We start from the raw sequence: 12,955 nt of genomic DNA, 5'->3' as shown, positions 1-12,955 counted from the left end.
GTATGCAGCACGTCCTCGGGGAGGCTCAGAGGCTCCCATCGAGGGACCATACGTGCAGAGCCCAGAGTTCTGGCTGCGGGTGCCAGATTGTCCTGTTCGCCTGAGAGAGGAGATCCCGCCTCAGGGGGATTGGCCATGGGGCTTTCATGGAAAGCCTGAATAGCTCCGAGGACCAAACTTGGCTCCTCCAGAGTGGGGCCACCAGGAGGACTCTGTGCCTGTCCTCCCTGACTCGTCTGATGACCTGAGGGACCAGAGCGATCGGGGGAAAAGCATAAAGGAGGAGGCTGGGCCAGTCGTGGGCCAGCGCATCTGTGTCCTTTGAAAAATAAATTGGGCAATGAGAGTTGCTTTCTGAGGCGAAGAGGTCGACCTCTGCCTTCCCGAAAATCTCCCAGATTTTGAGAACCGTCTGGGGATGGAGCATCCACTCGTCCGAGGGGACGTTGCTCCGTGAAAGCATGTCTGCTCCCAGATTCGACTTGCCAGGTATGTGTGTCGCCTTGAGCGTTCGCAACCTGGGTAATGCCCATTCCAAGAGGCGCTTTGCCAGCATGTAGAGGCGGCTGGACGAAAGGCCACCTTGGTGATTTATGTAGGACACCACTGTCACTGTCAGGTTGGACGCATCTGTTGAGACCACCGTCCTTCTGGAAACCGCCTGTAGGAGCACTCCACGGCTGAACCAAACAGGGTTCATCCAAGGCTCCAGGGCTGCTAGACAGGCCTGGTTGACTCTGACGCGAAAGCGGCCGTGCCGCCAAGCGTGAGGTGGGACCCGGAGTTTCAGCCAGTATTGCAGGGGCCGCATTCGTAGGAGGCCAAGCTGCAAAACTGGAGAGGCGGAAGCCATCAGCCCTAGCATCCTCTGAAAGAACTTCAGAGGGAAACAGGCTTTGTTCCTGACAGAGGCCGCGAGCTGCTGAAGTACCAGAGCGCGCTCTGGTGATATGACTGCCCTCATGCGGACCGAGTCGAAAACCACTCCCAGGAACACAACACGTTGGCTGGGGAGCAGTGAGCTCTTGGCAAAATTGACCCTGAGTCCTAGGCACTCTAAGTGGCTCAGGAGCACGGATCTGTGGCGGTCTAGCTCGGTTCGCGACTGGGCTAGAATGAGCCAGTCGTCGAGATAATTCAGAATGCGGATTCCCATCTGTCTCAGAGGGGAAAGTGCCTCGTTCATGCACTTCGTGAAAGTGCGTGGAGCTAGAGACAGCCCAAAGGGAAGGACTGCATATTGGTAAGCCACACCCTCGAACGCGAATCTCAAGAATCGTCTGTGATGTGGGGCTACCTGGATGTGAAAGTAAGCGTCTTTCAGATCCAGCGAGAAGAACCAGTCCTCGGGGCAAATCTGCGTGAGGATCTGCTTTAGTGTCAACATCCTGAACTTCCGTTCCATGAGGGAGAGGTTCAGGAGTCTGAGGTCTAAGATGGGTCTGAGACCGGCATCTTTCTTGGGGACAAGGAAATAACGGCTGTAGAACCCCGACCCGCTTTCTGAGGGAGGAACCATCTCTATGGCTCCTTTCCTCAACAGCGTCAGCACTTCGGTGCGGAGGACCTGGGCGTCGTCCGGCTCTACCAAAGTGGGAATCACCCCGCGAAAATGCGGGGGTCTCCGGGCGAACTGCAGTGAGTAGCCGTATTTTATTATCCCCAACACCCACTTGGACACTCCGGGGATGGCCTGCCAGGCATCGGCCCGCGTGACAAGGGGCTGGATAGTGTCGGATGGCAGGCCAACGATTAGGATGGCAGGCCAACTCTCTTTTAGAAAATGTGTAATCTTTATTGTGTTTGCCATAACAGCACTTTGCGTGGACGCAACGACGGTGGGCCCAGGTCGCATAGCTGGCAGGCGAGAGAGCTTCTGGGGTGGTCCGGCCGTGGCGGGACTTTGCTCTTTCCTCTTCCTTCCCCAACGATCAGGAGGATTTAGAGGGCGTCGGGTCCAGCACAATCCTCTGCCGGGGGCCCTGACGTCCAGGCGGTTTAGCGCGCTTAGTGGGGCGAGCTGGGCGCTGCTCCCTAGGGGGCGCCACCTGGGGGGCAGAAGGGACAGGTTTGCTCTGGCGCTGAGTCGGCGCAGTCCTGGGGCGACTCAGGGCAGAGGTGGAGCGCTTGGGCAGGAAGTGCCGCATAGCCTGGGACGACTTCTGTGCTGCGGTGAAGCGCTCCGTAAACCCTTCTACGGCCGGCCCGAAGAGACCGGATGGAGAGACTGGGGCATCTAGAAAGGCCACCTTGTCGCTCTCCTTAATCTCAGTGAGGTTGAGCCAGAGGTGGCGCTCCAGCACAATCAGGTTGGCCATGGATCGTCCAATGGCTTGGGCCGTGGTTTTTGTGGCGCGCAGGGCCAGATCTGTGGCGCTGCGGAGGTCGCAAAAAGCAGGTTCACTAGGGCTCGACTCATCCAGGGAACGGAGAAGCTTTGCCTGGAACACCTGTAAAATGGCCATGGTGTGTAGTGCTGAAGCGGCTTGGCCAGCAGAAGTGTAAGCTCTGCCAGCCATGGCAGATGTCATTCTGCAGGGCTTGGAAGGAAGGGCTCTCTTGCTTTTCCACCCCACAGCCGCGGGGGGGCAGAGATGAGCAGCCACGGCATCGTCCAGGGGCGGCAATTGCTCATAGCCCTTCTCCTGAGAGCCATCTACTGCACCGAGAGCTGCAGAAGTGCGTAGGCGGGCCGAGTAGGGGGCGCGCCACGACTTTGTGAGCTCGTCGTGCACCTCAGGGAAGAACGGGGCAGAACGCTGGCGGGGGGCTTGGCGGCTTTCCGGCAAGAACCACTCGTCCAGCCTGCTGCGCGTCGGCTCCTCAGGGGCGGCCCACTCCAGATGGAGATCTTCGACAGCTCTGGAGAGGATGCGGAGAAGCTCGGCATCCATCCCAGCTTTGGCGTCGATGGGCTCTCGCGACGGCAAGTGGGCGGGGTTAGGATCACCGGCCCAATCTTCCGTTTCAGAAGCCGCGAGTGACATGGAGTCGTCAAGCGGCTCGTCCTCCGATCCGCCAAATGAGAGGAGGTCACTCATTTCAGCTGAGGGACGCTGCTCTGGGCGTGAGAAGAGGACGGGGGACGGCTCTCTCGTTGGAGAGAGTGAGGCACGTGGGCGAAGAGCCGGCGTGAGCTCACCCAAACCCGGGCGCTGAGCCCCTCTTCCCCGCTGTCGCTTCCTGGCCGGCTCGCGGGAGGAAGAAGACGGGGGGGGCGTGAGGGGCGGAGTCACTTTCATGAAAGAAAGCGATCCGCGAGCGCAGAGAGGCGAGACTCATGCTCTCACAGAAGCAGCATGAGGACTCAGTGAGTGCAGTTTCAGCGTGGGATTTACCCAGGCAGGAAACGCACTCATCATGGCCGTCATTGTCATGCAGAGGGACTCTGCATGTGCCACAGTTGTGACGCGGCATGGCCGCCGCCGTTAAAACGGCGTTTGTTTGGAAATGCTCTTTTAGAGCGATGAAAACCGCTGGAAAGCTCTTTTTGTGATCGCCGGATGGCGGCAGGAGATCGCTGAGAAGCGGCTGCAGGCAGGAAGCCGGCAGCCCAAGAACGGCGCGAGACGCGGCTGTCTAAAGAGCGCCGGCGCTGCAAGCGGTCGGCGGTCTCAGCTGGTCCGCTGCGGTGCCTATTCAACGGCGAAAATCCAGCGAAGGCGTTCAGAGGAAATTCAGCGAAGTGAAGTCGTCGCTGAAGGAGTAAGATCTGATTTCCTCTGGCGATTTGCCTGCTTATATAGCTATACGCCCCGCCCCCTTTTTTAGCGGGCTTTGGCGCGCTGCATCGCCACAGGCTCGCGCAGCTACGCAGCGCCGTCATTGGTTTTAAAAAAAGTTTCATATTAAACCAATGACAGTGCAGTTGCACTGCGTTATTGAAAAAAGGCTTCAGTATTGAGGAAAAAAGGAGCTTTTCCCCCATACGCAGTATGAGTGGAGTATCGAAAGGGAACTGAGAGTACGAAGACATCAGGAGCGTTATGGCTAATCCAGGTATAAAAGCCCAAACTAGAAAGCACAGAATATTTGAGATGAGGACAATGCAGAAATCAAAGGTTCTTGTGGAGAGTGTATACAACCAACAAAACCTAGAATATCAGGGGCTAATAAAGCTCTTGAAGACAACCAGATATTTAATGAGGCCCATTTATCAGCTGTTTGCACCTGTGTGTGTGTGTGCGTGTGTGTTGGTGTGTGTGTGTGTGTGTGTGTGTGCTGCAGGCTCACAGGAGTAGCCATTACTTATACTAATTCCCTGACCTGTACAGGGAGCATTCTGAAAGTGCACACTAATTAAAAGCTGCAGTTCACACCTTTTGGGTTTCAGAGACGTCTCCAGTAAAAGAATATCTTTGCAAGCATAGCAGACATCTCTCCTGATTAATCTGATTGTTGCGCGGCGAGACTTAGGAAAACTAGTCAGTGTTTTAGGTACTGTAGCTTTCTACTGTTACACATACACACGCCTGTGATAAATATTAACGCTGTGTTCACACATACTGTACAGCGACTTGCAGTGAAGAGCGAACAGCGAACAGCTCATTCATGTCCAAAGAGACCTGCCAACCTCTGGCTACCAGGTGTGGGCATGTCCAGGAACATGAAAAAACTGAAAAGAGTTTAAATTAATGCAAATATGGAACGACTTGAAGCAGCAACCACCAATGTAGTGAAGCCATTAGAGTGCACATGATCCATGGCAAAGAGCACACACTGCTTCTGAGGTGACTGAAGAAATAAACTCTCTGAGGTGATATGAGGAAGAAAGCTTGAGATGAACCAAACTCAAACTCAGTGTGATTATAACTTATGGTAAACACCAGAGAGTGTGAATTATAAATAATGTCCAGACTTTTACAGTCAATTTGGAATTGTGTAACCTGGAGCTACTTGAGCAACTCATAAATTAGCTCATCATCTGAGATCATTATAGATTCTGCACCAGCTACGTCGTGCCAAAGCCTTCAAATACTCTGTGATGGAGATACAGTATGTAGTGTTCTTTTTTGTATTGAATAATAGGTTGTTCTTCTCAAAGTCCTCATGGGGTGGGTAACTTCTCTTTGAAGGTTTAAAAACTTCATTAAAGCGGAACACAACTGGAGCTGACTCAATCTCTATGTGCCTCAGGATGGGTATAAAAAGAGAAGCAAGTGGAGACGAATTAGCATAGCTCCTGTTCATGATATTAGCAAAGACTAGATGTTAATGTGCATTTGATTAGATGTACTGGAGAACGGGGTTATAGAATGTTTTATGCGTATGCCTGGCTAAAGAGATACGTCTTTAATTTAAACCAGAAGTTTGAACACCTACTGATGACTTCTGGCAACATGTAGCGATAAATTCACTGATAGACAAGATGACAAGATGTCAAAGCAGGTCTATAGACATATGCAAGTAAGACATGCTGATAAAATTGTCTTTACCTTGATTAAAATGTCCAGTCATTTGATATAAACTACCTGATCACATATTCATCATATAATAGATGACCTGGCATAATGCTAGCTAATCAAACACCAAGAGACATGGCTTTTTTTTTTACAAATATTAACTACACCATAATAATCATCAGCAGTGATCCAGTACAAATTCTCAGACTGGTGAAGATAGTGTGTACAAATTTTCAAGTATTCATGATATTTATATGCTAGCTATTTGTATGTGCGTTATTGTACGTGCGTTAGTGTCCATAACACTGACTATAGTAATATTCAGTTCAGTTCAGTTTATTTGTATAAACTTCAAGCTTCACATGAGTATAGAAAGAGAATAAAAATGTAAAATTATGTTTATACTATAAATTAGTATATATCTCGTAATGTGGAAGCCAGAGGCAAGGTGGCAAGGAAAAACTCCATGAGATGATATGAGGAAGAAACCTTGAGAGGAACCAGACTCAGAAGTGAACCTCATCTTCATTTGGGTGACACTGGACAGGAAATAATCTCCTTTCTATAACAGTTTGTACTTAAGTGGAATTAAGCAACCAGCTTAATTACACGTGGAATATAGTGGAATTAAACAGGTCAGCGTAATTTCCGAGTTCACCACAAACCCAACACTAATTCCTACCTGCCGAAGTAAACTAAAAGGACATCAACAACAACCAATAATTTACTGAGATATTATCAGAAGGGTTCCATCTGGATACACAACCAGCCTTCTTTTAGAAACATTTTTTCACTAGATTACTTTATAGTCCTGAGATTATTGCTATTATAGCCATTAGACACTAGCTTTTTTTTTCTTTTCTTTATCTTTTTGTTCATTTATATTCCAAACGATGAATTCATATGACAGAATCTGAATTCATTTGTGGAACCTTTATCGAGCCAGCCGCAGCCCACAGGCTGTCTGTCTGTCAGTCAGTCTGATCCCAGAAGAAAGATTTAGTTTAATGTTTGCTAGGAGAGTTCATTCTTAGGGCTTATTTGCACTGCAGCACAAAAAGGGATTTAGGGTTAAGCAAGATGTTGTTCTTCAACCAACCTTCAGGTTAACTCTGATGTTGAGGCGACGAGTTGTGTCCGGTTGCATATCTAAAAGGATGTGACACGGTGTTGTGTATGTGATATAATGCAGATTTAAACAGTGTTTATAGAGTAAACCACAGTTATGTGGTGTTATTTTTTAAGTCTATTAAATCTAGTGCTTTTCATTTTTTAAATTGGAAGGAAAATCTGTGAAAAAATACAGATAAAGTCTCACAAAGGAAATTGATGTGTGACACTTTCGGTGTCTATAAAAAAATGGCAAATAAAACTCTCACATCCCAACAGCTTTACATTAACAGTACAAGTGATGGTTTTCTTCCTCCTGCATTTCCTGCAGAATCGATTACATTCTTGTATCACAAATTTACTTACAGAAAACAAAGTTTGTTGTTTAACGCAGGAGCGTACACTAACTCACAGTAAAGAGAAGCAGCATGTGTGTTGTAAGCTATAGCAATACACTTTGTACAAATTCTGCAGCATCTAGTATCCGGCGATGGCTGGAATTGTGGGAATGAACAATAATTATATTACATGAACTGCTTAATAACAACAACATGTGAGAACGCTTCACAAATGCTTTCAGTGTAAATGAACTTGCTTTAAACTGGATTGTGCACTTTTATGTTTTTTGCCCCAGGTACCTTTCAAAACAGACACCCATGTTGTGTACTATTTATATCTGCAGTGAAACATGGACACGGCTGTAGTTTAAAAACAGTTATAAATATCAATGTAAATTGAATACATAATATTTAATAAGATGTCTTGTGACAGTGTCCGTGTGCGCAACACAGTGCTATACAACTAAAATTGTACTGAACTGAATATTTTGGCTTCTCTGCCGTACTTAAATTGCTGGGTCTTTAACTGTATATCTGCCAAGTAAACGTACGCGCTTACGTTATGCGTACGTATGAAGTGAGACGTGTGCAGCTGCAGAACAAATCACACCGTAGCAGCTTGTAGAAGACAGTGTAAGTACTATAGTGATTTAGATACTAGTCAGTTAGCTAGGCTTCTTTTTTTGTCATCAACTTATTATTGAGTTTTAACACAAGATGTACACTTTGTTACGTACCGAGTAATAATTGTGTATTCAAGTGTATATATAACAAACATCATTTTTAAACTGTATACAATTGCCAAAGACTTGAAACTAAAATAAAGAAATAAATATATATATATACACGATAGATACTTTGACATTACTTTCATTGTTAAGACACTTTTAGATGATGTTCTAAGTACAGCCATAGATGAAGTACAGCCATAACTTTATCCGAAATGTCCAGAGTTGATCTTCGGGCTTTATGGATGATAGCCAATGATCTGTCTATAAGAACAATATCTCTGAAATAATTATACCATTCATTTATTGAAGGGGTCCAGGTGAAAGGGATGTGGTAGCCTAGTGGTTAAGGTGTTGGGCTACCAATTGGAAAGTTGTGAGTTCGATTCCTACGTCCACCAAGCTGCCACTGCTGGGCCCATGAGCAAGGCCCTTAACCCTCAATTGCTCAGTTGTATAAAAATGAGATAAAAAATGGAAGTCGCTCTGGATAAGGGTGTCTGCTAAATGCTGTAAATGTAAATGAAAGCCAAGAGTGAGAATTATGTTTTTAATTAATCCATAGCTAGGTTTCTAAATGAATAAACAAACCTGTTATTGAACTAAGTGACAAGCTAAAACAGCGTTCTAACTCGGTAGATACAAGCTGTATAGCCAGTTGGCGGAGTATAATTTTTGGCTAATTAAAGAACGAGTGTAGAATATTTTAGCAGTTCAGCAAGAAAACCACCAACCCAGCATCAGACAGTTCCCGCCAACCCAGCATCAGACAGTTCCCGCCAACCCAGCATCAGACAGTTCTCGCGTCTTATCTACATTTTACTTCACACTTCCCGCTTTTACTCGCTGCCTCTCAGTTGACCTGATCATTCTACAGAGGATAAAAGATGTTAAAGTTTCTCTCTCTCTGTTCTCCTGGCTCAACAGTGGCTTCAGTGCTTCAGTACAGTGGCTTCAGTGCTTCAGTACAGTGACTTCAGTGCTTCAGTACAGTGGCTTCAGTGCTTCAGTACAGTGGCTTCAGTGCTTCAGTACAGTGGCTTCAGTGCTTCAGTACAGTGGCTTCAGTGCTTCAGTACAGTGGCTTCAGTGCTTCAGTACAGTGGCTTCAGTGCTTCAGTACAGTGGTTTCAGTGCTTCAGTACAGTGGCTTCAGTGCTTCAGTACAGTGGCTTCAGTGCTTCAGTACAGTGGCTTCAGTGCTTCAGTACAGTGGCTTCAGTGCTTCAGTACAGTGGCTTCAGTGCTTCAGTACAGCGGCTTCAGTGCAATAAACATATAAGTCGCTAGAGCCAAATTTGCCTCTCAGCTCTGACTGAATACTTTAGGCTGAATACAACTGACATTTAGACACTAATTTTATTCTATTTACCGAGCAAGGCCACGTCTTTATTTCTTAACTCGCATTTAATCATGCTGTTTAAAATCGCTTCTGAGAAAACAACATCTAAAACAAAACTGCTGATTCGACTCCTGAGGTAGAATGACAGTTGAGATTTAAGTACAGCTTTAAGTGTCTGCCACTGCAGGGAGCCGCGATAACCACAGTCTCCGTGTAACTACATGTCGTCCAGGGGGAAGTGGTTGAATGATTTCTTTGAGGTTTTTTCTTTTTCTTTTTTTTTTCTCTGTATTTTTTTGTGTGCAGAAGTGAGAATAACGTCTGTACTGTGATCACTGGTGAACACGCTGAGATCAGATGGTGTTTACTGTGCAAGCGCGAGAGGGAAATTTTTCTGATGCTGTTAATCCCGGAGTTGTATCTTGTCTTGTCTCGTGTCATATCATGTACCCTCTTAGACCGAATGAGTCGAGCCCATCACTCTATACACTGTCTTTAGAGATACTAAAGGCTAAATTGATAGATAACCAAATTTCAGTATCAGCTTTGTTGATCGAAAAAGCAGAGAGGCATTACGTGACAGTGTTCCCTTGCTAAGGATACATTGCGTTCTGCTTCCTTGCATGGTAAATGGCATGTGCAAAATGGGGTGCTGAGAAGGCCTTAACTCACCTTTCACAGCCCGGCACTGCTAGCTAAATGAAGTCATCACTTTGCGCTGACAGATTGGACGCGCAGCCTGAATTTACTCTGCCCAGAGAGGCCCGAGGCTTTCTCAGACCTCACTGTTAAATAATGAATAAAGGATATCCTGAATGAGGAATTGCTTTTCTTTGAGCCTGAGTGTTCTCAAGAGGATTATTTTTAATAAAGCTCTGTTGAGTGCAACGAGTATTAATAACTGAGTATAGACTTACATCTTGTATAATTAGTTTGGGCTAATATGAATGAATGCTTTTACTTGTTTGTTCTAAACATATCAGGTATGGCTGTTAACGAAAAGTATTGATTACTCCTGAGAGCTCTTAGTTCTGCTTTCTTAATCTCTCTCTCTCCCTCTTACCCTTCCTCTCTCATCCCTTACTCTCTCTTTCTCTCCCTTTTCTTTCTCTCTGGCTCTGTTTTTTTTTTTTTTTCTATAAAACTCTTATATCTCTCTTGCTCTGCAGACTCCTACCTGTACCCTGGTTTCCAGGGCAACATGTCAGATAATGACACGGCGCGGCTCGGTCTGGACTTCCAGAGAATGTTGCGCATAAACCACATGCTGTACATTGCTGCCAGGTCAGTCTGTCATCACCACTACCACCAACTTTCTGCTGCTTTATCACTGGCCATTAAGCGGAATGATTTTGCCCTTTCTTAACCCAAAAACCTGTGATCTTCCTGTATAGGATGAAGCTCGTATCTCATATCTGTACTTCATCTGAGATGCATGTGACGACCCTGTAATCTTAACCTGTTTAATTCTGAACGTTTGCTCAGCAATACTAGTACAAGTTTTACTCCCTACACCACTCTGCTTTGGAAATGTTAGCAGTCGACCAGTATATCAATCAGACCCAATTATATCAAACTACTTAAAAAGATACAGTAAGCTGTGGAAGTGTATTCTTAATAAAATGTCACTAATGGACGCTTTAAGCATTATGATAAATTAAAGGTCCGGTTGCCTGGGAAAATTCTTCACACATTACAGTTTAAACATGTTTTAAAAATAAGAAATTCTGAAAACTTATATAATGTGTATGTAAAAAAATAATAATAATTGTAAAAGATAATATGGAGAAAAAAATTCAAATAAAAATATTTTGGTGAAATATTCTCATTTCTTAATTAATGACGTTATTAAATTTATACAGTATGTACAATTCAAACGTATTAATTCACAATAATATATTGTCCGATATTTTTTTTTTTGTCAGCCCCAGAGACATCAGACATCATTTCTAATCCCTGACCTGTTCTATCTGTACAAAAAATGTTTTTATTTACTCGCTTGTAAACAGCTGTTTTCTCTGGCGGATGCTTGAAATTAATGTCTCTGGTCATGTGACCGATTCCACCACCCACCTAAAAATATGAGTTTAGGACAACCTGTAATTTCATTCCTGCTACATCAGCACCAATTTTTCAGCGCTTTTCAAATGCAAACCTTTTTTTTAATCTCATTCAGTATAAACCGAGCACTTCTCACATTAAATGCATCTGACTCTGAGCTGTACATGTCTTTCTGGAGCTTGTGTTAAACTAGGTGTGCTTGGTTGACTGTGGCAAGCAGTGATGAATCACACACTCCAGACTTGCGCAGATCTGCGTTCATTGATAAGCACCTTATCCCTTCCTCGCACATATACCCCCATCCTAGATAAGCGCCGCATGATCGAGGCTAATCAGTCTCATTCAGCTGAGGTGACTGACGGAGAACCCTGCTCACTCTGTCCTCTTTCCTTCTGTGTCTTTGAGTCCTTGATTCCTTTGTGTTGTGTGTTGCAGGGATCACGTTTTTGTCGTCAATCTTGCCGCTTCGACTGAGCAAATCGTCCCTCAGCAGGTAAGCGTCTCTCTCTCTCTCTCTCGCTCTCTTTCTTTCTCTCTCTCTCTCTCTCTCTCTCTCTCTCTCTCTCTCTCTCTCTCTCTCTCTCTCTCTCTCTCTCTCTCTCTCTCTCTCTCTCTCTCTCTCTCTCTCTCTCTCTCTCTCTCTCTCTCTCTCTCTCTCTCTCTCTCTCTCTCTCTCTCTCTCTCTCTCTCTCTTTCTTTCTCTCACTCCCTCTCTCTCTCTCTCTCTCTCTCTTTCTTTCTCTCTCTCTCTCTCTCTCTCTCTCTCTCTTTCTTTCTCTCACCCCCTCTCTCTCACTCTCTCTCTTTCTCTCTCTTTCTTTCTCTCACCCCCTCTCTCTCACTCTCTTTCTCTCTCTCTCTCTCTCTCTTTCTTTCTCTCACTCCCTCTCTCTCTCTCTCTCTCTCTCTCTCTCTCTCTCTCTCTCTCTCTCTCTCTCTCTCTCTCTTTATCTCTCTCTCTTTATCTCTCACTCTCTCTCTATCTCTCTGTCTCTCTCTCTCCCTCTCTCTCTCTCCCTCACTCCCCCCCCCCCCACTCTTTCTGTCTCTCCGACAGCCAGTGATGTAATGAGCTGCACCGTGTGGCCCGCAGCACTCTGAAATGAATAGCACTAATGCTCCCCCTCTCAGCATCCACGCTATAGCTCAGAGCACTTAGTTGCCCCCAGCCCTTCTCCCCTCCTCCATATCTCATCCCATTTCTCCGCTTGTTTGGAACATTAAGGGTTTCTGAGGTAGCAGCGCATTTACTGTGAAAGGACAGGGAAGCCAGTCGGCGCATCTATCCTGTCCTTTTTTGATAACACAGAGCCTGTTCTCCTGCTGCGTTTCTGCTTCCTGAAACCTTGAGCTGACTTCCTCCCAGTTCAGCTGTCTCTCCATGCAGCCAAATCTCTGCATTAAGACATAAACGCTCCAATTAGCACAATTTAACATGGTCCTGCTCACAAGCGCACTGAATCAGCTAGAAGAATCACATTTGTCTGAAATAATTTGACTTATGAAACCAGGAGAGCGGGACAAATTAAAATGAGTTACCTTAAAATATTTATTTTTTAATGTTCTGCCAAATGAAAGATTCATGATTCATGGAGCTTTTAAAAAATGAATGGACTTCGTTGCAATAGATTAGCAGGACTGTTTTGAACGCTTGCCTAAAATAGCGTAATCCTTTATTCAGACCCTGTTTGATTGTGTCTGATCAAGCACAAATATACGCTATTGAAAATATTTGCAGGTCTGCTTTGTGAAACCCTTCTGTGATTTATAAAGCACCTGTGAGCTTCTGTAGCTTTCTTCTGCTAAGCTTTCAGTCTTATGTGGTGAGATTACACGTGCATTAGCATTGTTGGATCACTGTTATTTATAGAATGCTACAGTCATTATGTAGTAGAACATGAAAACCTAACATGAGGATAAAATTACCGCTGAACATTTTATCTTCCTCTGTTTCTCACTCTGTTCCTCCCCTGT

The 12,955-nt window shown here is 45.5% G+C and overlaps 1 protein-coding gene across 3 annotated transcripts in view; it reads left to right on the top strand.

Moving 5' to 3' along the window:
* The window catches only part of sema6e (sema domain, transmembrane domain (TM), and cytoplasmic domain, (semaphorin) 6E), a 144,518-nt gene that overhangs the window by 90,447 nt on the left and 41,116 nt on the right, over nt 1–12,955 (top strand). For all 3 annotated transcript variants that reach the window (XM_060870231.1, XM_060870233.1, XM_060870232.1), the window contains exons 4-5: nt 10,090–10,204; nt 11,417–11,474. In XM_060870231.1, coding sequence (XP_060726214.1) covers nt 10,090–10,204; nt 11,417–11,474 — 173 coding nt within the window. The remainder of the gene's footprint in view (nt 1–10,089; nt 10,205–11,416; nt 11,475–12,955) is intronic.

Source organism: Tachysurus vachellii, chromosome 5, assembly GCF_030014155.1.
Source record: "Tachysurus vachellii isolate PV-2020 chromosome 5, HZAU_Pvac_v1, whole genome shotgun sequence".
Taxonomy (NCBI): domain Eukaryota; kingdom Metazoa; phylum Chordata; class Actinopteri; order Siluriformes; family Bagridae; genus Tachysurus; species Tachysurus vachellii.
This window is presented reverse-complemented; position numbering and strand designations above follow the sequence as displayed.